The following is a 24,541-nucleotide window of genomic DNA, read 5'->3' as shown; positions in this document are numbered from 1 at the left end:
TATTGCTTCTGCTTACTAAAGATAGTCTTATTTATGTATATTTTGGTAGAAAGCATGTAAATGTAGTTCTTTTCCTCTTTGTTTGAATTCTTTTACCATAACTAAAAACTCCTTTAAAACATCATATATATGTGTGTGTACATGCATATATATGTGGCCATATATATACATATATATTTTGTGCAAACTGGAAAAGTGCCTGTAATTTTTCTTTTATTTCTTACAGTTTCACGGTCCTTTACTCACCTTGGTTGACCTTGTAGACCTTTGTGTAGATATTTCAAAAGGCTGTGTCTACTTGGAGCAGATGCACTTCATTCACAGGTACAGTGACATTCTGGATAAAGGGTTCTTATGAAGATTGACACAATAATCACCTGTAGTTTGGGTAGAATATACAAGATAATTAACATTTTCATTCCTTCAAAATAGCAATAGTTTCTGTTAAAATCTCTCTTCTCTACAGACCTCCTAGTGTTACTTGTCTGATCTCTGGTACTTTATTATTATTATTATTATTAAGTATAGCTTCTGCCATAGGGATCTGGCAGCTCGGAATTGCCTTGTCTCTGTAAAAGACTATATTAGTCCATCACGGATAGTGAAGATTGGGGACTTTGGACTCGCGAGGGACATCTATAAAAATGACTACTATAGAAAGAGAGGAGAAGGCCTGCTTCCTGTTCGGTGGATGGCTCCAGAAAGTTTGATGGATGGAATCTTCACTACTCAGTCTGATGTATGGTGAGCTTAACAGGACACAGAGAAACGTGGGCAGAATCATCCAATGCCAGAGCCAGAAGGGATCTTAAAAGGTCATCTAGTCTTGTTTTTTATGTGAGAAAACATAAGACCAGAGAGGTTAAGTGATATGCCTCAAGCTAAAGTGAAAGCTGGTGGGCAAGGAAGGGCTATTCCTGGGTCTCAACAGTTTATACCTCTCCCTCCAATTAGTTTTGATCCGTTACCTTACTGGTATACGTGGAATAGATCCATTTATTTCAGATAGCTTATTACTCTCCAAAAGTGTAGAGGCTATGACTAATAGGAATTGGTGCCTATGAATTAATGTCCAAGTATGTGTTCAAATGCCTACTATTTTGGGATGTTTGGTCATTAATTTATACACAGAATTTAAATCATGGGTCTCAAAACGATTAGGACATGAGGGAGGTTTGGACAGCTCTTTATTATTTGAATAGAACCCCTCATTTTTGCTTGTTGACCCCAAACTTTTGATTAGAGCTGCTCAAAATGTAAAGATTCATCCAATAACTTTTAAGCTGGACTGGACCTCTGCAAAACTGGGGATGAAATAAAGTCTGTCTTCAGTGTCGTCAGTTTATATTCATGCCTTCCCTCTCCACATTTACTAGCACTCAAACTCAGGAAGAAAGGTGAACTGCTTTCTTGCTCACCCCTAGTGTGTTTGCATAATGAAGCTACAAAAGCCATAGGTAATGGAGGTCCACAGTGCAGATTCAGCCAGGGAAGAGGAGCATAGTGTGTGTGTGTGTGTGTGTGTGTGTGTGTGTGTGTGTGTTTGTGCCCCCACTAAGCCTTCCTATCACCTTTGAAGTGTTGCTAGTATGCAGTTGCTTGTTCTCTTTTTCTTGAGGTCAACTTGCTTTTAAGTCTCCCATTTGCCTTTTATGGGGCCAAAATGCCAATCACAAAGTAGACTCTGATAGCCCCAGGAATAATTATGTTGGAAAAACTACTGTAAACATGATGTTTCTAATATGTATAATTAAAGCAAACTCTTTAATATCTTTAGGTCTTTTGGAATTTTAATTTGGGAAATTTTAACTCTTGGTCATCAGCCTTATCCAGCTCATTCTAACCTTGATGTTTTAAACTATGTGCAAACAGGAGGGAGACTGGAGCCACCGAGAAATTGTCCCGATGATCTGTAAGTTAATCATGTTCCATAAGTACCCAAGAACAAAAAAATGTGCACATGCAATCATGTGCCTCATTGGTATGGTATTTTTAAATAAAAACTGAATCTATATATTTGTATATCTTATGTAAAATGTAAATTGATTGTGGCACTTAATTTACTAAATACATGATGGTTTCTTTTTATTTATATATATACATGATATTTCATTTCAGAAGCAAAATCTAGAACAGCAAAATATGTTTATATTCTAGGTTAAGAGAATTCTAATAAATAAAAGCTCTTTGTGTATAAGTGCGTGTGTGTGTGTGTGTGTGTGTGTGTATTCACATACATACTCATTTCATTTTGGAAGATCTAATTTGACTAACATCTTAACCTGCATATTAAAAGGTTCTATTAACTAGGAATATATTGTTTAATAGTTGGATTGCTTTTGTTGATAAAGCTGATATTAGGATATAGTACTGCTAAAAATTATATAGGTTGTTATCTATTTATGAACTTCACACGAAGTGGCTACATAAGTATTAGTGACTTTATCAAATTGATCCTGGCACTGAATTCTAATAGATTTGTGATCCTTGGAACAGTAGGTGATTTTGATCTAATTATAAAGGAAAAACAAGCCAAGTAATTTTGCTGAGTACTAATCTATCTTCTTGTGAACAACCTTAGCAGAAATATCAAGTCTTGACACTTTTTCTAAGAGATGTTTTACCCAAGAAATTTCTAAAAGAATATATAATCAACAAGTATAAACTCCTCTGTTGTGTGCTCTACACCATGCTAAGGACTGTATGGAATACAGAGGTGTTTAAACCGGAGCCACGCTTCTTCAGCATCTCTGAATGTATTTTGAAAGAAAAGACACACACATGGAGCAGTTGGATAACAAGCCAACACGTAATAAAGTGCTAAACTGCGTGGTACAGACAAGTGCAAAAGGAATTAGCAGTATGCGGATACACACCATGGTTGCACTGCCTTGCCTATGCTGTGTTATTTAGAGGATTATTCAGACTAGAGACAAAGATGATTAAGATCTGGGCACCTTGGCTGGATGTTCTATGGGTGAATGTTTTTGTATTATTTAAATTTTCCAGCTAGAAGAAGATTGGAAGCACTGTCTGTTTCTCTTTAGCTCTTATAGCCTCTGGGATATTTACAGAAGGATCAGTTATACACATACCTGAACAAGTTTGGTGGCAGTGTCTAAAAGTATGACTCATGATCCTTTTGAAGCAGATGGAAAAACTTCTATAAGTTAGGGGTAAGAAACTTATACAAAATTTGAAAAACTTTAGTCTAGGGCTTGAGGAAAAAAACCCAGCATACCTAAGTATAAAATACATTTTAATTAAATAGTTAGCAAACTAATCACTGTTTTGTATCTCTTACACATCTACTGAACACTCATAAAATTTCTCCCAAATTTCAGTTGCACAAAATTTTCCTTGTGCTGTTAGAATTCTACTTGGCATATCTTCCCCTCTAGAGGGTAATGTACCTCATCATAATTAGGCTTTTTTTTTTGGATAGGCACTCTAGGAATCAGTCACTGAATTATACATCTTGACTGATGTGTTCACTTATTTTGTTTGGGGAAGAGGGAGGTGGATAATTAATTGCCCTATTGTGGAGAAGAAAAATGCAGGTATGTTGAACTTTGCTCTATCCAAAGGTATCCAAAAATTCAACTAAAAGGAGGAACAAGAAGGAGTGCTAGAAATGTTCTAGAAAAATATTCCTGATTATAAGTGGAAAAAGATAATATTCTATATAATTTTATCTTGAATAATTATTCAGTTGGATACATTATTGCTCGAATTTTATAAAAATATAGTTTCCTTGAAGCTAAAATTTCCATTGCTGATTTTGAAGTTCATTTGAACATCAATAATTAAAAAGTGAACAATGCTCCAAGCCCTCTAAGGGCTACATGCTCCAGATCCCTAGGAAGGGTTAACGACCCATGGCCAACCAGGAAGACAAACTGTGCTAAGGAAATGGAGCTCTCAGCGATGCCATTCAATCTGTCCACGGCCTTAAGTTGTCATGATAAAGATTAACTACTCTCCTTAGAGTACAGAGGGAACTGATTTTTATTTGAAGCAGTTCTCTGAGATCATAGGCCCAGCTTAGAGGGTTGAAAGTCTGTGCTGAGCCAGGCTGCACCTTCTATTCACTGCTTAAATACTCAGCACCTGGATGCACTCTGGGTCAGGTGAGTCCATAGATGGCTACGCTGTGCTTAGCTATTAATGGAATGTGAGAGTTCAGAGCATTCCTGCCCTTCTTTCCATAGCCTGGGATGTACGGTGCAAAGCCCAGCCCTCAGCATTCTCTGCAGCTTTTAGTTTGCACAACAACCATAGCACTCTCAAGAATAAACGGGATCAAAGGGCAATCTACATCAAGTGAGAGCTCTTTCACAGGTATCACAGGGGCAACTGAAATTACCGGAGAGTCTCTCAAATGACGGAGGCGACAATGGGAGAACATGGAGGCTCACCACCTTATTTGTACCCCTTAAGAATATGTATACCTAGATGCTAATTGATGCTAATTGGGTCTTTCCGGGATTGGGTATTTTAAAATCTGTGTTTTATGTGCTTTGCTTAAATACTTATAGAAACTCATCCCCTTAATACTGAAAGATGCCATGGAGTTTGCAACTGTTGAATTTCAATTGCCTTATGAATCCAAGGGTTTTACTCATAGAGACTATTAATGAACATGGTTAATGAGGTTGTGCTATTGTGGAAAAAACTGAAGCAAAGAGGAGTAAAGGGGTTGGCATAGTGAATGGAAGAATTTGAACCGGAACACTTAGCTAAGTGAGATATTTCAAGTATAATGTGTGAGTATCTGTTTAGAGGTAGAACAACCAGCCCAGGTAAATTTTAATAAAAGTGAAGGAGCTGTCAGTTTATTTAGACTAATATGCTTGAATATTTGTAACTATAACTTGGTACAAGTATTTAATGCATGATACTGAATTGTGACAAGTATGTATTTGTAAGGAAAGACCCCTATGCCAAAGATACAGTTGTTGTTAATTTACCTGAAAGATGTAAGAAATGCATTTTTCAGGATTGATAAAATTTTAAAAGCCTAGTCATTTATTCCATTGTCAGCTTAATGCTGTTTAAGAGCACAAGTTTTACTCTTTACTTTTAAATGACTACTGCTTTATAGAGCTCCTCTTTTCTTAATCTAGGGCAATCCAGTGCTCATTTGGCCCTGGATAGTAGGAGAGAAAGGTTTCAAATACCATCAGGTCAATTGTTTTTGCCATCAGAGAGTTAAGAGTAATGATGGACTCAATGTAAATTAAAGCCTCCATAGATGAAAATTAGGAATATCTGATTAAATAACTTGCACAGATTAAACTTTTGGAGGGGAGTGTGAGTGGGTGAAGTACAGAGTGGCAAAGGGGCCACTGTATGGATGGCTTCTCTTCCCTCTCCCTCCGTCCTCCTCTCGCTCCTTCCTTCTCACTAAATCATCTCCATTAAGTGTCTTGAATACTTTGTAGAATGAGGTGGGATATAAATAAATTAACTAGAAACTTCATAATTGAAATACGACAAGTCTTGAGAGATTCAGTGTATCCTCTGGCAGTATCTCAGAATCGCAACTATCTTTTTAGAAGGGATAGGCTCCCTGTGGCAAGTTACACTTCACTTTCTCCTCTCACCTCTTAGGACAACCCTAAGATTCCCATCAAGATTCTACTTTAACTACTGGTTTAAACTCCATGATCGAATATCAGTTAACACGATGTTATTTCAGAGTCGAATTGTCTTTCACTGAGTTCTCTGTGTCATCCCTGTTTCTAAATGCCACAGATTATAAAGAAATATGTAAAAGATTAGGTTCTTAGCGATGATTCTAATCTTTAAAAAATAAAGCCAAGTTTGGCACTCCATATCCAGAATGTAAATTCCTTGTAATATATATGAAAAGTCATTAGATCAATACTGAAAACCAGACCAATATTAGGTTTCTCCATGATACTCTGATATTGAGTATTAACTCTGACCTGAGGTGCTTGCAAGAATGAAAGAGATGGAAGTGGAGTCTGCATGCCATATACAGATACAGCTATTTTAAATACAATACCTATGATGAGTTCTGCGTCATTGTCACCTAGCAATTGAATATTTTCTTACTCCTGCTCCACTGTCATTGTCTTAGTCCAACACCATTATCTCTCACCTAGTCTTCTTCAATAACTTCCTTTGCTTCATCCCAGCTTACTGGACATATATTCACTACCAAATGTGAAATAGATAGCTAGTGGGAAGCAGCCACATAGCACAGGGAGATCAGCTCAGTGCTTTGTGATCACCTAGAGGGGTGGGATAGGGAGGGTGGGAGGGAGATGCAAGAGGGAGGGGATATGGGGATATATGTATACATATAGCTGATTCACTTTGTTGTACAGCAGAAACTAACACACCATTGTAAAGCAATTATACCCCAATAAAGAAGTTAAAAAAAAACAACTTCCTTGCTTCCAACTTGCCCCTCTACAATCAATTCTCCACATATATCAACTAGAGTCATCCTTTAAAGATGTAAAGATCATGCCCACTTAAAAAGCTTGGACAGCTTCCACTGCAGTGCCATAAAATCCAGCACCTAGCCTGGCCCTTGATCTGTGTGATCCTCACTTCTCTGACCTCATCTTTTATACTCTCCCCCTCAATGACTGCTCTACAGCCACACTGGCTTTCCTTCACATTATAAAATGTGCCAAGCTCTTTCCAAATTTAGGAATTTATACATGCTTTTGCCTCTCCTAGTGTGTTCCCTGACTTCCATCCCCACCCAGTCCCCATGACTAGCATCTTATTTTTCTAGAGTTCATTGGCTTAAACATCACCTTTGCAGAGGGTCCTTCTATAAGCAATTTGCCAAAAATGTTCCATCTCTAATTAGAGCTCACATTTGTTTTCTTTAGTATCTTTTTTAGAACTTATAATTTGTAATTGTATATTTATCTGTTGATATGGTAGTACTAATATTTTTAAATACTTCCCAGTTTATGTTTCTTTATCAGGCTTTCTCTCTCTGCCCCCAATCTGCCTTCTAGATCCAGAAAGTAAAAAAGAGAACAGGTACTTGACCTTTTTAGTGAGTCAGCAGACTTGGAAATGAAGCTTGGAGGAGAGAGAGGGTTATCTGTTGGGCTGGCTAAAAAGTGCCTTTGATTTTTAAGTAAAAATAAAAGATACATTTTTCATTTTCACCAAGAACTTTATTGAACACTGTATTCACCCTCTTATTCCACTACCTTCTGCCATTTTTCAGGCAACTTAATAATTCCATCTTCCCAAAACTTATCTTTTTGAGCAAAGTACTGTTCCAGGTATCTTTCACAGTCTTCAAGGGAATTGAAATATTTTCCATTAAGAGAATTTTGTAAAGACCAAAATAAATGGAAATCTGAAGGCACAATGTCTGTTGAATACAGCAGATGAATCAGAACTTCCCGTCCAAGCTGTAACAGTTTTTGCCTGGTCATCAAAGAAACATGCACTCTTTCGTTAACCTGATGGAAGATTATGCATTTTCTGTTGACTAATTCTGGACGCTTTTTGTCGAGTGCTGCTTTCAGCTGGTCTAACTGGGAGCAGTACTTGTTGGAATTAATCGTTTGGTTTTCCGGAAGGAGCTCTTAATACAGGATTCCCTTCCAATCCCACCATATATACATCACCTTCTTTGAAGACTGGCCTTTGGTGTGGAAGGTAGTGGTTTATTTCACTTGCCCCACGATCTCTTCCATTCCACGTTATTGTATAGTACCCACTTTTCATCACCCATCACAATTTGTTTTAAAAACGGAATGTTTTCATTACGTTTAAAGAGAGAATCGCATGAGGAAACACAGTCAAGAAGGTCTTTCTCGCTTAACTTATGTGGAACCCAAACATAAAAGCGATTAACATAACCAAGCTGGTGCAAATGATTTTCAACACTTGATTTGGACATTTTGAGTATGTCAGCTATCTCCTGTGTGGTATAACGTTGACTATTCTCAATTAATGTCTCGATTCGATCACTATCAACTTCACCTGGTCTACCCGACCCTGGAGCATCCTCCAGCGAGAAATCTCCAGCACGAAACTTCACAAACCACTTTTGACACATTCGATCAGTCATAGCACCTTCTTCATACATTGCACAAGTCTTTTTTTGCGTTTCAGTTGCATTTTTACCTTTCTTGAAATAATAAAGCATAATATGCTGAAAATGTTGCTTTTTTTCCTTCCACCTTCAGTATTAAAATGGCTACACCAATTTTGAGAAGTTTTTTTAATAATGCATGCTGATGTGACAGCTCTCACATACAATCTAACAAAATTGTTTTGAATGAAGTTAAAGACAACTAAGTGCTACTAGAGCCACCTTACGGAAAAAAACGAACGACTCTTTTAGCCCACCCAACAGACTCCTTTAGCTCCTTGTTAGCTTGCTAAATGCCAGGTATGAGCAACTAAATCTATAGTTCTATATAAGGATAGTCTAATAAAAAAAGAGGAATTGAAGAGAAACTCAACTCCTTCTAAGCCCCGGGCAAGTGTAGGAAGAGACCTTAACAGATAGAGGTAGGAGGATGAAGATGTTGGATATTTAGGTCTTGAAACCTCTGTAGGCCTCCGTTAGATTAGGTGTGGGTGACACCAAGCACAGGGAGCAACTGCCCACTCCTCCCAATTTGGCAGGATGGCAAGAAGATCACTGAGCAGGGGATCCCCCACATTGACATGGATACCCAGCATCATGAACAGGGTAGGATGGCATGTCCAGACAGAGAACATGTAGCTTGCACTTCTAAGCCTCCTTTGTTTCCTGTGTAGAGTGACATTTTGTTGAAGGCTGGAGATTCAGCCAAGGAGCATCCTGTGGGCATGTAACAGAAACAGGAAGGGATTTCCTGGGCCTTGTCAGTAGATATGGGACATGATGCCGTCTCAGAGGCCTGCAGCTAGAGAGAGAAAAGCGGGGACCAGTTCAGGGAGAAGGGCCAAAAGAACAGGTTAAAGGGATCATAGACTGCAGAGAGCAGCCGATGCCTGCAGGATGGACCAGACCAGTCACTCCTTATGGAATTCCTCATCATTCCATTCTGAGACTAGAGAAGGAGGGCACAGTGGGGTCCAAAGGATCCTTCACCGTGCCAGTACAACTCACAAAAGACTTTCACCCAACATAAATCCTGATACCACCTTGGAGAGGAAGACAGAGGGAGTAGGAATAGCCTAAAGATAAGAGAGACTGAGTTATTATCCATAAAAGACTGAGGATGACCTAAAAAGGGCGGTTTAAAATATTGGAATGGGCTAGGTTATAAATGGCATTGTACTAATTTTCTTCTACTAGGTGGGGCTTTGAGAATTAGTTACAGAACTATAAAAGAGCTACATTTTCCCCCTGCTCCTATGAGTTGTAGTGGATAAATTTTGTCTCCCTCTTACGTTTGCTATATATATATCGTATGAGGACAGGAGTCACACTGCCACATCTCTTGCTCTTGATATACTGCTCATATATAGTAAGTGTTCAACAAATCTTTGCTGAGTGAATGAATGAACATTAGTCAAGAGTTCTGCACAGACATTTCTTAGACAACCGTTAAGGAAAAGAGAATGTTCAACCAGCTATTTATGTCTAGGAGAACTGAGTCTCTTAATTAACCTGGCAGTGTAATGAAGAGTAAAAGCTTTAGAATTGGGTCTGATTTCTACCTCTGGTTCTGCCACTAAATATCTGTGTGGCTTGGAGTAAATCTTAGATTTTGTTTCAGATATCAGTGTATGAATGTAAAATTTAATCTCAGCTTCTTCAGTAATTTTTATAGCTGTTAGTTTCCTAATGGGTTCAGTAAACATTTTTCAACCATCTATTTACTATCTATTTTTTTAGATTAATAACTGTTGAATGTCAGCTTTTCAGAAGGAAGATGTTTTCTAATAAACGTAGTTATATTGCCAGCCACTATTATATAAGAAACAAAAGCTTTTGTTCTGGTTCAGTTATATTAATTATGGAAAACTGGCAATAACTCAAATTCTTTTCCTTCTGAAATGACCTTACCTGGGTTATCAGTAATGGCTACCTAGTGATATCCGATCACTATTTACTTTGTGTCCTTACCCACATATCCAGGTGGAATTTAATGACCCAGTGCTGGGCTCAAGAACCTGACCAAAGACCTACTTTCCATAAGATTCAAGAACAGCTTCAGTTATTCAGAAATTTTTCCTTAAATAGTATTTCTCAATGCAGAGGAGAAACAAACCCCAGTGGAGTCATAAATGAAGCCTTTGAAGGTAAGTTTGATTCTTCTTCAGAATTTTTGGGTTTTCTCTACAGTGTGAACTGAATAAGGTTAAAATGGGATGTATGCGGGAGACATCTTACAGTGCGTAAGAAGAATAATATACTGGGACCATCCTCATAATCAAGTATTTATTGTACTCCTCTTTGAAAATAATTTTGATTTGTTCATTAAATTAAAAAAAAGAATAATGGTATGGCCCCTGGATTTATAATTTAAGATAGTAAGGATGAGAATTAACATGTTAGACTATATTTTCATGAGGCCTGTTCTCTCCGCCCTCCACCCCTCATGCCAGTTTGTACCTCAGTGGCAGAGTTGAGTTAATTATAGTTGATGGTACATTATTGTCATTGGTTTATGCAAGACTTATCTTTCATTTGTTTGTTTAGTCCCTTTATCTCCATATTCCTCTCCTGTTCTATTTCCTCCCTCCACCTGCCAGGCAGCCATACTAATGTCTTTAATGTGTATCTTTTAATTTGTTGTATATTGTATGCATGGATACTATCATGTTATGTAATGTTTCTTTTCTTTCTTTTTCATTAAGTACTGTGTTTTTAAGAGTCATCCATTTTGCTATGTATATGTCTAATCTGGTACTTTTAACTGCTATTTAGTTTGCTATGATTATTGTAGTGGGTCACACCTTGCTAAGGTCTACTGTGATTCCACTACAGTATTTTGGTATTAAAACACAGTAGTCACTTAACTCATTTCCAAAATCAGATTTACAATACATTTGCCTAATTGGCTGCAGAAAAATAAATTTAAAAATGATCCTTTCCAGCTGCTCTTAAACTTCATCCCATTATTAAAAGTTCATAGGACCCTTTGTTTTTTTTCAAATGCAAACATTATTGCTTAGATATAAACCTGGCAAGATGGACCATGACTCAGAATCCCTCAGAAATTAAGATTCTCTGTCTCTGCACTGATTCATTACACAATGGCTGATGGTTGCCCTGGAGTCATCTCTCTACAGTGAGACCTTCACCTTGAGTGATGCACTTGACGAATAATAGCAGGGAAAAATATGAAGCCCAAGGACAAATATCTGCTTGTCTTGTTTGCTGTGTTTCTTACTATACATTTTGAGTAACTTTGGATCCATGACATGAATGGAGATAAGACTCTGATCATGAGACTTCTTTAACACAAACAGCTAAGTGACAGATTGGAAAGGGCTGTGCTTGCTTTGAGCATGCATCCTGATCCTCATCAGAATAAGCCTTGTTAATAATCTCACATTGGCTCTACCTGCCTTCTCATCATGGAACCGAGCTGATTCTAGGAGTGCCAATGGTTGAGCCCTTAGGAGTTATAACTGCAAGGCAACCCCATTTTTCTGGAGGGTTCTATACGTGTACTTGACTGTGTGAAGATCACTCAGGTTAAGAAAAAACATACCTATAAGCCATTCTACATACAATAAAATCCTTCTCATTTTCTAAACGTTTGCTTAATGTATTCCTTTGAATGAATTTTTGAGAAAATTTAAAAAATTATTTCAACAGATACCTGTTGACTTTTGTGCAAGACCTAGAATAGTGGTAAGCGCCTGAATTTAATGTGTACCATTGGGATGCTTTAAAGAAAGAGGCAAGAATATTTCTTTCCCTTGAGAAACTAGAGTCAGTTTCTTTAATCTTGTATGTAATGTTTAGTAGTGAGCTGTTCTTCTACTGGTGATTTTGAAAGTTGTCCTTGTCATAGGACTGTGTCTCTATCCACAGGAAAGGTGAGTGTCACCAGTCCACTACTGAATAATACTGTTTTGCTCAAGCCATTTGAATCTGCCCCTGCTTGGCCTGGTTCTTATTGGTTGTAACTTCACATATGGAAACCTTAGAGGAACAACAATCTGGGGTGGTTTGCCAATATGTAAAATGAAATCTTTTGTTCCTGAGGTAGATGAATGGCAGTAAGTGGGTTGAGTTGATTGCACAGATGTCTGAAAGGCAAGCAGAACATGGTTTTGCTTACTGGGCCCTGAAAGCATGATTTCCTTACTAAATCACTTCTCTGATCTCTAGAAGGCAAAGCTTAACTACTAAGCCTCTGATTCAGATTTTCTTGTGAATATCATTCTTGTGGCCTTTATAAAATGAAACACAATCATCATCTTTTTAAAGGCTTAAAAAAGAATTTTTATGTTATTTTACAATCAAAAAAGTGATTCCTGATCCTTTCTGAATTTTCTTCTAACTTTCCTAGTAATTAATCTCTGTAATAGTTCTTGCTATATTATTTTTATAACTGTATTTAAAGATCTTTATTAGAAAAGTAATTTATGTTTATTGTTTAAAAAACATATAAAAGTATCTAAGCAGCGTAAAAAGTTAGTCTCTTCCTTCTTCCCTGTCCTTACTCCCCGTGCTAGCCATTGTTTGTGATTTGATTATATACTTCCAGATATTTTATATGCATATACAACCATTTACAGATATGTTCATTTGTGTATGTTTGTATACATACACACTGGCTGGTAGTCTAGAGGAATGAGATGTAGATTCTCTGGTCAGTTCTGCATCATTTTTCTTTTTTTTTTTTTTTAACAAATGAGCTTATTTTTGAAGATTTGGTGAGCAGATGATTTTAAACTACATCTTCTGCCAGAAGCCAGGAGGCATTCAGTTGCCATTGAGAGGGAATTCATGTTCTGTGGGAGTCCTGAGGCAGCATGCCAAACCTACACTGTATGGCAGAGGGAGAGTCAATAAAAGCCACTGAGAGCTTAATCCTAAACTGAGTCCTGCAGGGGGTTGAGAGTAAGGTATCTCAGGAGAGAAGGAGCAGTATGTAGAAAGTCAGGGAATAATAGAGAATGGGGGTTCACAGAACTGCAGGTAGTTTATCACACTTGACGGTGGGAAATGGCAAGTGATGAAACTGGAGGAACAGTGGTCACACTAATCACATAAGAAATGAAAATTAATGAAAGCTGAAATAATGAATGGTGACAGGTATAGAAAGAAGGATATGGGAACCAGACTTACCACAGGGGTAGATGCTAGAGGATTTGGCATCTAATTGGGTGAAGAAGAGAGAGGAGACGATGGTGAATCCCAGTGATTTGAGAAACTAGGTGCAAAGCCATGCTCTTCCCAAAGGTGGGGGCACAGGAGGAGGAACAGCTTTACGCATGTTTGGTTTGAGGTGAATGTGGGAGAAATGAAGAAGCCCAGTATTCAGTTGGAAATACAGGTAGTTGAAGTCAAGGGTGTCATTGAGGTTATTCAATTAAAGTGTATAGAATTAGAAGAGAAGTAAACAGTGGATGGGACCCAGAAAACAGCCAATATATGAGGGACTGACAAAGAAAGATGATGGGCAGGCACTGAGAGAAGAAGTCAGAAAGGGAAGAGGAAGGCTGTCATGGAAATCCAAAGGAGAGAGGCTCACAGACTTGAGAGTGGTCAAATGCTGCAGAGATAAAGAGTTCCACAGGGTTGCGAGGAATTTACAGTTGACTTGTGTTGTATTTTAAAATTCAACTCCTTGCTCACGGAAGCCTTTCCTTCTAATGTGTACAGACATTCTATATAAAAATTACGGAGGCTGTCATAATGGGTGTTAGAGGGCCTGAGAGCTTAGTTTTACCTTAGGGTCTACCAGAAGTCTCCATGAACCCTTAAGAAAATCTTTTCACCATGTAGCATTACCTAGTTCATCTATGAGACCGAGGTAACAGTACATATAGAGAACAAAACTCTTTTTGTGAATGGCTTTTAATTGCAGTATTAGTTAACTTTACTTTAGCACTTTTTTATATATCACTTGTGCTATGTGGGTTAACTCATTAAATCCTCACAATAGCCCTATGAAGTGGGCATTATAATATTACCATTTTACAGCTGAAAAGATTGAGGTTAGTAAATTGCCCATGGTCATCCTGCTGAATGGGGCTGGAGTAGGACTCTATTCTAGAGCCTTTGCTCTCATCCTTCACAGAGACATGGCTATGGTTAGAAAACTGCTCCCACACTCTCCCCACTTTGTTTTCTTTGGTATGCTGATTTATTTAGGTGCTAAGTTGTTGAAAGACTGAATTAAAATTCTAAATAACATTAAAAAAATAGAGAAGCAGACATAATGAGGCAGAATAAGGATGCAGGAAGAGGTTAGGAAGAGGTTAACAGGGAATATAATCAAACTCTGATAATTTAGATAGAAACAAGTAATTCTGTGCCATGACAGATATAGAATTTTGGTACAAGGGAAATTCACATTCTGAGATTTACAATGAATGTAAATCCTGATGATAAGGAATGGAAAGAGATATGGGGATCACCAAAAATTTTGATAATTCGATGTGACTGAACAAAAGTGGTAGAGAAGAGAGAAGAAATAGAATGAAAAGCAGAGTTTGCATATTTGCAAAGGATAGAAATTATGGAACAGTCTCTTCAAGGCAAGCCTAAACTTAAATACCTTTTAAGTAAAAGAGAATGTATTTAAAAATAGTTTGCTGCTTTGCAGACTGGTGGGCATACTTAACAAAACTGTAAGAAGTCTTTGTTATTGTCGGAGGTATGTAAGAAGAGAGGAAAGCCACTGGGAGGACTTTTTTGAAAAAAAAAAAAGGCATTAGGATTTCAGGGAGCAATAATACCATGCCTATGCTATGGTCCTACTGACCTAATGGGGTGGAGAGGGGATAGAGAGAGAAGATTAGTAACATATCTGGGGATCTAGTAAAAATATCCCAGTGACTTCATCAAAACATTTGTGTAAACATCACCTCATCAGTCCCAGAGAGTTCTACAGGAAACAAATCTAAATGCTCTTCTGCTGTTCTAAACATAGCCAGTCAGCCAGCATATGTCTTGTCTGTAAATATCCTGTCTTACTTGGAAGTCTTTATTTTAATATTTCCCTCTTAAACCAAGGGTTGCCAAGTGCATGCCATCTTTGCTCAGGATCTCTCTCTGCTTTAAGGACCTGCAGGTTTTCTATACAGTAGTTTTTAAACCAAAATAAACAACCCGCCCCATCTCTCATAATTACGCAATAAGAAAATGTACTAATTGCTGAAAGCTTGCCAGGGTCAAGTTACTAAATATTGCCCTAAGTACTATGAACCAATGAAATAGTTAGCTAATGATTTTTCTTTGACATATTGCACCAGAATTTGTAAAAAGAATTTATTTGCCTTATGTAAAAGATTTTTTTCCAAATAACTCAATATAGGCAAAAAATTAAATCATGTTTCAGTAGAAAGTTTCCCAATATGCTATTTAATGGACTAAATGTATGGCAGTGAAGCAGCTGATAACATGAGTAGCTAGACCTATATTGTAGGTGTACATTTTTGTTGAAATTCTAGACTCCTTTAGCCTAATTTCTTTAAGCCCTTCAGGAATATCATCCTAATTTCCTCAGTAATCTGGGCTGCTGGGCAATTTAAAGTTAAATACCCTATTTCCTGCTATCATTTTTCAATATTTTCTATTGCTATTATCTTGCATAACAAGTTATTCTTATGAGTTTCTCAATGGCTGTAAGTACATATTGACAATAATCATAACAGTTGGATCCTTCCATAGATATTCAGCACTTAGGCACTAACCAAACCTGACATCTGATAAACTTATTTCTGTGGGGGAGATATTTTACAACACTATCTGACTATTTGTGTGGTTTGAAATATACTAGAATGATGTTTGAAAAATGAAGAGGAACATGGGGTGATGCCCAAGAACCTGTGAGCCTGTAGCTGGGCCTTCTTGCTCTTCAGCAGTGGGGGAGGGTCTGAAAATGAAATAAACACCTAATAAGACAGAGCAAGGACAGTGATTCACATGCTTCTTTCTTTGTAGTTCAGGTTTGGAACTTGGTAATAGGTAGATCCGTTAAATTCCATCAGGGAATAATAGATGCAATGGTGCTTCCCTTAGTTCTTTGAAATTATTTAAAATTTCCCCATATTTCAATTTAAATAAATCCAGCCTGGGTGTAGGTCAGGGCTAAGCACAGAAGCTTGGCAGCCCGGCAGGCCTCACCCACACATTTGGGTGCTCTTGTGCTGGAAGTAGGATGAGGAGAAAGGGAAGGACCTGTGTCTGCTGACTAGAATGTTTCTGATTTGTAAAACGTGATGCTGTATGAAAGGAGAGTAATATTTCCGACTGTAAATTTTTCATCCAGGTAGTAACACCCAGAGATTGGAAAACACTGATAAAAAGCAAATAATTCCCACAATATACATTTGCATATTTATCTTGTTGATTCCCTAGAATTTTGCGGAATGTTTCAGAAACCCTGCAATTAGGTTTCAACAAGAATTCTTATACTTTTCTAAGTAAGAAGGTCAGCCTCTAAGTAGAGAAAGACAAAATAATATGAGCACAATTGTGAAGAAGGTCAAACTACCCTCTGGCTGCCCATCTTTCTACTGCCACACCCACCTCACACACATGTGTGTCTGGAGTCAGTGCCTCTCAAGGACTCCTGCAGGGCACACTGCCCACCACCTTCTTGCCACACAGCACGGCAGCTCCACTCTCCCCTCCGGGAGGTGAACATGAGGACACAGACTAGAGCCAGACAGTTTAGGTTCAAATTCTAGTTGTGTGACCTTGGGAAAATTGCTAAACTCCTCTGTCCTCAATTTCCTCATCTGTTAAATGGAGATAGTGCCAGTACTGACTTAATAGGAGAAGAATGAGTTAATATATGCATATCACTTGGAACAGTGCCTGGTACGTAGTAAGTACTCTGTAAGTATTAATAACAACAATTATTATTATTATATTTCATATCAGTGCTTATCACCACCTGACATAAATTTAGTTTTGCACTAGTTTATCGTCTGTCTCTCCCCATTAGAATGTAAACCCCAAATAGCAACAAATGTGTTTTGTTCACTGCTGTATCATCAATACGTAGGACACAGCCTGGTGTGCAGTAGGCATGCAATAAATATTAGTTTAATAAATTATTAGATTACTTTATCTAAAGAAATACATCTTTAAAGGTAGGTATTTTAGCTGATGTGGCAAGATGAAAGGGTAAGCACTTCACACAAAAAGGGCTGCCCTAGGGCCACTTAATTCCTGTCACAAAGACCATGACCTGTTTCACCTGTTATGGCAGAGTTAATCACCTCTGTGCTCTCATCACTTTATGTATTCCTTTCTTATATACGCACACATGACCTTCCATGGTACTATTTCCGCTTTCCTACTAGACTGCAGTAGCGTCAAGGACAGGGAACATGTCTTGGACTTTTGTGTTCCCTTAGTGGTCATCATAAATATTTGCTGAACCAATGGGTAAGGCTGGTGTTGTTCTAATTCTCATACAGCCTGGATATTACAGATAAAGGAAACCAAACAGATGCTAGAATAACTTTTGTATTTTTTTTCACAGATGAAGATGGTCATATGATTTGTTTGAATTCAGATGACGTTATGTCAACTGCTTTACTGGAAACCAAGAACCAAGAAGGGTTAAACTATGTGGTACTGGCTACAGAATGCAGACAAGGTGAAGCAAATTCTGAGGGTCCTCTAAGCTTCAAGGCATTTGAATCTTGTGGTCTGAGGAAAGAAGAGAAGGAATCACATGCAGACAAAGACATCTGCCAAGAAAAACAAGTGGCTTACTGCCCTCCTGGCAAGCCTGAAGGCCTGAACTATGCCTGTCTCACTCACAGTGGATATGGAGATGGGTCTGATTAATAGCTCTGTTTGGGAAATGCAGAGTTGAGAGAAACACTCCTCCCATTAAGTAGTCAGTGAAAGAAAGCCTAGTAGAATGATAGATGTTGTGGGTGGTGGTCTATGACTCTGAATTAACACAGGGAAGTTCCTGAGTTCTCATCTTGGCCCCAAGAGCCATTTGGTTTTAGTTGTGACAATCCCCATACCAACTGTCTAACCTTCAGCAGAATTCTGAGGTGAACCTTTGAGCATTTGGGAAAACTTAGAAAGACTCATGAGTCTGGAAATGAAACTGTGATTCCTCACCCTGAGGTCCCTTAGGCCACTGCCCACCCTTCAGTCTGGGCTGTAAGAGAAACATCTTAGTTAGGTGGTTAAAGACTAAACACTTATGTTTAGGGACCTGAAGGAGGAGGATAAGAAGTGTGCTCAAGGGGCCAAATGAACAACAGATTATCCCAAAAGGGACAAAGGAAGTGACTAAATAACTCTACACATACAGAAGGAACTAGCACCTATGACACGAGAAGTCATTTGGAAAGCTATTACTACAATAAAATATTGTCCTTAATGACTACTCTAAAATACTTTGTATTTTGGAGACTTGGAACAGCAGCTTCCGTCATAATGACAATAGGACCATGAAGGTCTCTACGTCCTAAAGTTTAGCATTCCACGATCTTTGGGTCATATAAAAATTACTCTGTGACTTGTGTGCTGTTACAGAAATTAGCTAATATAAAGATGGTTTTTGTTTGCCATATCTTTTATACATAACATACTTAGGATTACATTTACTATCCAAGTGTCCTTAAAATTAAACATAAATGATTATATAATGTTAATTCAAGCTGTGTGATCTTTAGCAACCATACAAAATAATAAACACCTAAATGAGAACTATTAAAAATTAAATGAGAGCACCTAAATGAGAGAAATTAAAAATTGCTGCAGAGAAACACTCTGATTTAAAGCCAGTCATTTTTTTGCAGTTACCCATTTAAACCTGAAAGCCTCAAATGCTCTAATAGCAACACCAATGAAAGTATTGTGTGTTACTTAGTTGCAGTATACAGGATGTTCACGAGCTATAAGGAACACTTTGATCATAACATTTGCTAAAAACTACTGTGGAAGAGGAACACATATGTTTTCACCTTGGATCATTTAGTTCATTTTAAAATTTGCCTACTGCCTGAGAACCTGCACAGATGATAGACTTTATGATGAGGAACACAGGGAGGTCAATGTGTCAATTCTGTGGTGAACAGCCCCCAAGTAAAGGTCCAGGATTTATGGCCACTCTGCCACATCTGTCATCTCATTGAACAAGGCAGAATATTTTCCCTCTGATCTTTTGACTTTCTAATGGGCACTGATCATTCTTTTTGTTAGCCCAGCATATGATGCCCCTTCCTGTGTTGGGGAATTCCTCTACCATTATATTCCGAGTGGGAGCTATGCTCCATTTGCTTCCCCAAGATCTCTCACAGTAAGAAGGCAGGCAAGGGACCCTAGCCCCTACCACTCAGACACAGCCACCACAGGCTTCTAATTGAGAGCGAAGGAAGCAAAGAAATAGGAACCACAGTGAGTCGTCCCTGGTGATGGTGGCAATTGCAGTTGGTCTAGCTCCCAGAATGCAGTGTCCAGGGCCAGGAGAGTCGGCAGAGCAAGTCTGGAGCCTGGTGCCTCTGGCAGCTTGGGAGGCCAGAGTGGCCTGGTTCTGCTGTCTGCTTCTGGCCGGGCTCCCTGTTCCATAGCCTCTGAGTTGGGTTCTCAAGCCCTCCCAGGGATTCTGTGACTTATCTCCATAGCCTTTCCCCCATCTTGTATTTACATTTATTGATTCAATCCTTTAATAATTTATTCAACACATAGTTACTACATGCCACGTTCTGTTCCAAGCACTAGAAATACAGCAATGAACAAAACAAAATCCTTGCCTATATGGAGTGTAGTTCACCTACTATGACTACTAGTGTAGTTCACAGTACTGAGCACTTGGCCAGGTAGCAGTTTCAAAAATAAAGAAAATGGGTAACATGGAGTGTGGTCACCTACAAACACTGGCATTAACAGTTCATCCTGTCCTGGGAGAAGCAAAAGAAATGAGAGATAGGGAAGAGCAGACAGTAGAGGGTCTTAGTGCTAAACCACAGAAATTGAATTTCATTCTGTAGTAGATGAGTCATCAAAGCTTTTTTAAAATTATACTCCATAGCCTGTTAATAAATGTTTTTCTTTTAAATCAGCCAGAGTCAGTTTCTGTTTCTTGCAACCATGACTTTTGCTCTGCCAGTGCCACAGACCTTTATTTTGGAATACACAAAGGGATTAGAAGCATATAGAAGAATTCGATTTTCAGTACAATACATTTGCATTACAACCTGGACAATAGAGAAATTTATAGAATAGCTGAGGGGAACAGCCCGTAAAATATCATGTTTCAGCTAGGATATAGGTGCAAATTAGTAGTCTTTTTTTATAATTCATAATGAATAATATTGGTAGAATATTTAATGCAACATAAAATAGACAGTGGCTGAAATCTCATAGGTAAATTTATTATAGATGAAAGTAATTGATAAAAATACAAATGGCTGGTAATACTGAAAACCATGTAAGTTAATTCTGGAAAAATTAGATTTTGTAATCAAGAGGGAAAAAATTGGCAATGGCTAAAATTGGCACTTGTTAAAATATGTTCTTCACTAAAAATTAACAGAAGAATAAACCTTATTGATAAATTTTTTATCTGCAAAATACGACCTGGGAATGTTAGACTTGAGAGAAATAATGGCTCCCAGAGGCAGAGTTATAATTGGTATGAATGAAGCAAAACAATACAAAAGCCGATCAATAAATCTAACCTTCATTTTAAATTGTTCAAGGAAAAGAAATAATCCATAAAATTATTATGGTTTAACATTGCCAGTTGAACAAAATTTACCTGGATAAAATTAATGTGTTGCTATAATTCTGTTGAAAATGCTTTATTCTAAATGTCCTGGAGAAAAGAGCCTGTCCCTGGTCTCAGATACCCTCTGTGTTGCTTACCCATCCTGGTTTTCCCTGGCCTATTGGAATGTTCTCACCTATTCTTCTCTGTTTATCTAAATTCCAGTCTTCCTTTAGGATCAGATCATATTCCAACATTTTGGAAAGGCTTGTCCCTAACTCCCTCCCCTCTCACTTCTCAGAATTACTGTTGCCCTTGTCTTTATATCTCATTTGCTGGCAACCATATGTATTTCTATTCTATTTCTATGTATTTTATCTACTCGAATAAATTGGAAGCTTTCCGAAGACAGGGTGATGTCTTTTAAGACTTTATACCTTTAATCTAAAGTAAGTATTCATACTTAATGGATGAATTGGCTTTCTCATCATCCTTTTCCAACACACTTCACAAGTCTTCACTTTTAGCTCATGGAAGGGATGCCAGAAGATTGGTCTACTGTCAAGAGGGACTCAAGAGGATTCTTTAGATCCTGAGTTATCTCTTGAGACCTAGACATATTATAGAAGTTGGTGGACTGCTTTGAGGTTCAGATCAAACTTAGGTGAGGCCTGAAATTCTGAAAGCCCTTGAAATGATGGTAAAGGATGTTAAAGGAGGCAAAAAGTTATTTTATCATTAGCATTTCTCCCGTCTTAAACCCAGCTTTTATCCTCAGATAGCCTTATGGATGTGGAATAAATGTCATAAATTTTAAGTTATCCTTGACTTCTCTTTGACCTTCTCTCTTTGGTAAAGAGGAGCCCATCCAATTTTGCTTTTTGCAGTGGTCAAGGCTATGGGGTGCCCAAACCAGAAGACCTATCCCAATCCGTCTAGAACTTTTCACAATTAGAAGAATCAAGGGGACAAAATATACAACCCAAACTCCATTGTATATATTTTAGAATATTTCCTTCCAGGTTTTTTTTTTTCTTCCCCATGTGAGCTTATTTTCATGGCTGGAGTAGTTGTATTTCTCTTGTTTTTTTTTTTTTTTTCACTTACTTTATTGCATAAGCTTTCCCCCTTATCATTAAAAATTCTTTGTGAATGTTTCTAATGACTGCATACATCCCTTAGGATGAATACACTGCTGTTTAGTGTTCCCATGTAGATTCATTCACTCATTCATAAATATTTATTGAATGCTTACTACACAGGAAGCATTATTATAGATGCTAGGAATAGAGCAATAAACAAAGCTAAGTCTTTGCCTTGATGGAGGCCACATTCTAACATTCTATCAATAGATGGGGAAGAAGAGATGGTAAAAAAAAACAAAAATATATATGACAATACATTATAAGAATCATACCCCATGATCGAGTGGGATTTATTCCAGGTTGCAAAGATGGTTCAAACATCCACAAATGAGTCAGTGTGATACACTGCATTAACAAAATGAAGGATAAACATCATATGATCTCAGTAGATCATCTCAGTAGATGCAGGAAAAGCATTTGACAAAATTCAGCATCCATTTATGATAATAACTCTCAACAAAGTGGGTATAGAGGGAAGGTATCTCAGTATAATAGACTGTACATGAGAAGCTCACAGCTAACATCATACTCAACGTGAAAAGCTAAAAGCTTTTCCTCTGAGATCAGGAACAAGACAAGGATGTCCACTCTCACAACTTCTATTCAATATACTATTTGAAGTCCTAGCAAGAGTAATTAGGCAAGAAAAAGAAATTAAAAGCATCCAAATTGAGAAAGAAGGGGGCTTCCCTGGTGGCACAATGGTTGAGAGTCCGCCTGCCGATGCAGGGGACACAGGTTTGTGCCCCGGTCGGGGAAGATCCCACATGCTGCGGAGCGGCTGGGTCCGTGAGCCATGGCCGCTGTGCCTGCGCGTCTGGAGGCTGTGCTCCGCAACGGGAGAGGCCACAACAGTGAGAGGCCCACGTACCGCAAAAAAAAAAAAAAAAAAAAAATTGAGAAAGAAGAAGTAAAACTGTCACTATTTGCAAATAATATGACATTATATACAGAAAACTCTAAAGACTCCATCAAAAAACTATTAGAACTAATAAACAAATTCAGTAAAGCTGCAGGATACAAATCAATACACAAAAGTCTGTTGCCTTACTTTACATTAATAATGAGCTATCAGAAAGAGAAATTAAGAAAACAACCCCATTTACAATTGCAACAAAAAGAATAAAATACCTTGGAATAAATCTAACCAAGGAGGTGAAAGAACTATATTTTGAAAGCGATAAGACAGTAATGAATAAAACTGAAGAAGACACAAAGACCCTGAATAGCCAAAGCAATCTTGAGAAAGGAGAATGAAGCTGGAGACATCATGCTTCCTGATTTCAAACTATATTACAAAACAATAGAATTAAAACAGTAGTAGTATTGATATAAAACAGACACATAGATTAATGGAAGAGAATAGAGAACCGAGAAATAAACCCATGCATGTATCATCAATTAACTCATGACAAAATATGCAGGCAAAATGTACAATGGGGAAAGGATAGTCCCTTCAATAAATGGCATTGGGAAAATTGGACAGCCACATACAAAAGAATGAAACTGGATTGCTATCTTATACATAACTCCTTTTAGTTAACAAAAGTTAACTTAAAATGGATTAAAGGCTTGAATATAAGACCTGAAACCTTAAAACTTCTAGAAGAAAACACAGGTGGTAAGCTCCCTGACGTATGTCTTGGCAATGATGTTTTGAATCTGACACCAAAAACGAAAGCAACAAAAGCAAAAATAAACAAGTGGAACTGCATGTAACTAAAAAGCTTTTGCAGAGCAAAAACAAAACAAAATCGACAAAATTAAAAGGCAATCTACTGGATGTGAGAAAATAATTGCAAATCATAAATCTGATAAGGGGCTAGCAGCCCAAATATACAAAGAATTCATATAACTCAACAGCAATAAAAAAAAAGGGAGGGAAGGAGGGGAGAGTGGTAGTGGGGGTTAGATCATACAGGCCATGGTAGGGACTTTTTACCTGATAGGAAGACACTAGGGAATTTTGAACATATGAGAGACATGATTTGACTTTGGTTTTAAAAGGATCATTCCAGAGCCCATGTGAAGAAGGGACTGAGAGTAGGGTGGGGCAGAAAGGTAGAAACAGGAAAATCAATTAGAAAGTTATGATAATTAACCACGAGATGATGACCGCTTGGCAGGGAAGGTGATGAAATAGCAGTGAAAGTGATGAAAGTGGTTGATTCTGTGTTTCTTTTGAAGGTTTTGCTGATGGATTAGACATGGAGTACAAGGGAAGAAAAGATTAAGATTTTTAATCTGAGCAGTGGGAAGAATGGAAGTTACCACTTATCCGATGGGAAAGACTGAAGGAGAGATGATTTATTTTGAGAGGCAAGATGGCCATTAGAGGTTCGGTTTAGGATATGTTAGTTTTGAGATGATTTTTAGAGATCTAAGAGAGAGGCTGACTATGCAGCGGGAGAGGGGATTAAGGAGAGGGTTCAGGCTGGAGAGTTGTCTGTATATAGGTAAGGCTGAGACTAGCCATGAGACTGGTCCAGCTCAACCAGGGGTGTGTATAAGAAAGAAGGTCCAAGGACTGAGGCCAAAATCATTCCATGTTTAGACATTAGGGAGCTG

At 37.9% G+C, this 24,541-nt stretch overlaps 1 protein-coding gene across 2 annotated transcripts in view; it reads left to right on the top strand.

Annotated features, from left to right (window-relative positions):
* The window catches only part of ROS1 (ROS proto-oncogene 1, receptor tyrosine kinase), a gene marked incomplete at both ends in the record, with an annotated part of 120,095 nt that extends 102,151 nt beyond the window's left edge, over positions 1 to 17,944 (top strand). For both annotated transcript variants that reach the window (XM_079716592.1, XM_079716591.1), the window contains 5 exons: positions 227 to 324; positions 541 to 744; positions 1,778 to 1,912; positions 10,088 to 10,251; positions 17,634 to 17,944. In XM_079716592.1, the coding sequence (XP_079572718.1) occupies positions 227 to 324; positions 541 to 744; positions 1,778 to 1,912; positions 10,088 to 10,251; positions 17,634 to 17,944 (912 nt within the window). The remainder of the gene's footprint in view (positions 1 to 226; positions 325 to 540; positions 745 to 1,777; positions 1,913 to 10,087; positions 10,252 to 17,633) is intronic.
* Positions 17,945 to 24,541: the final 6,597 nt, after the last annotated feature.

This window comes from Hyperoodon ampullatus, assembly GCF_949752795.1.
Source record: "Hyperoodon ampullatus genome assembly, chromosome: 12".
In the NCBI taxonomy this organism is placed as follows: Eukaryota; Metazoa; Chordata; class Mammalia; order Artiodactyla; family Ziphiidae; genus Hyperoodon; species Hyperoodon ampullatus.
The sequence above is the reverse complement of the archived record's forward strand: the minus strand, read 5'-3'. Positions and strand labels throughout refer to the sequence as shown.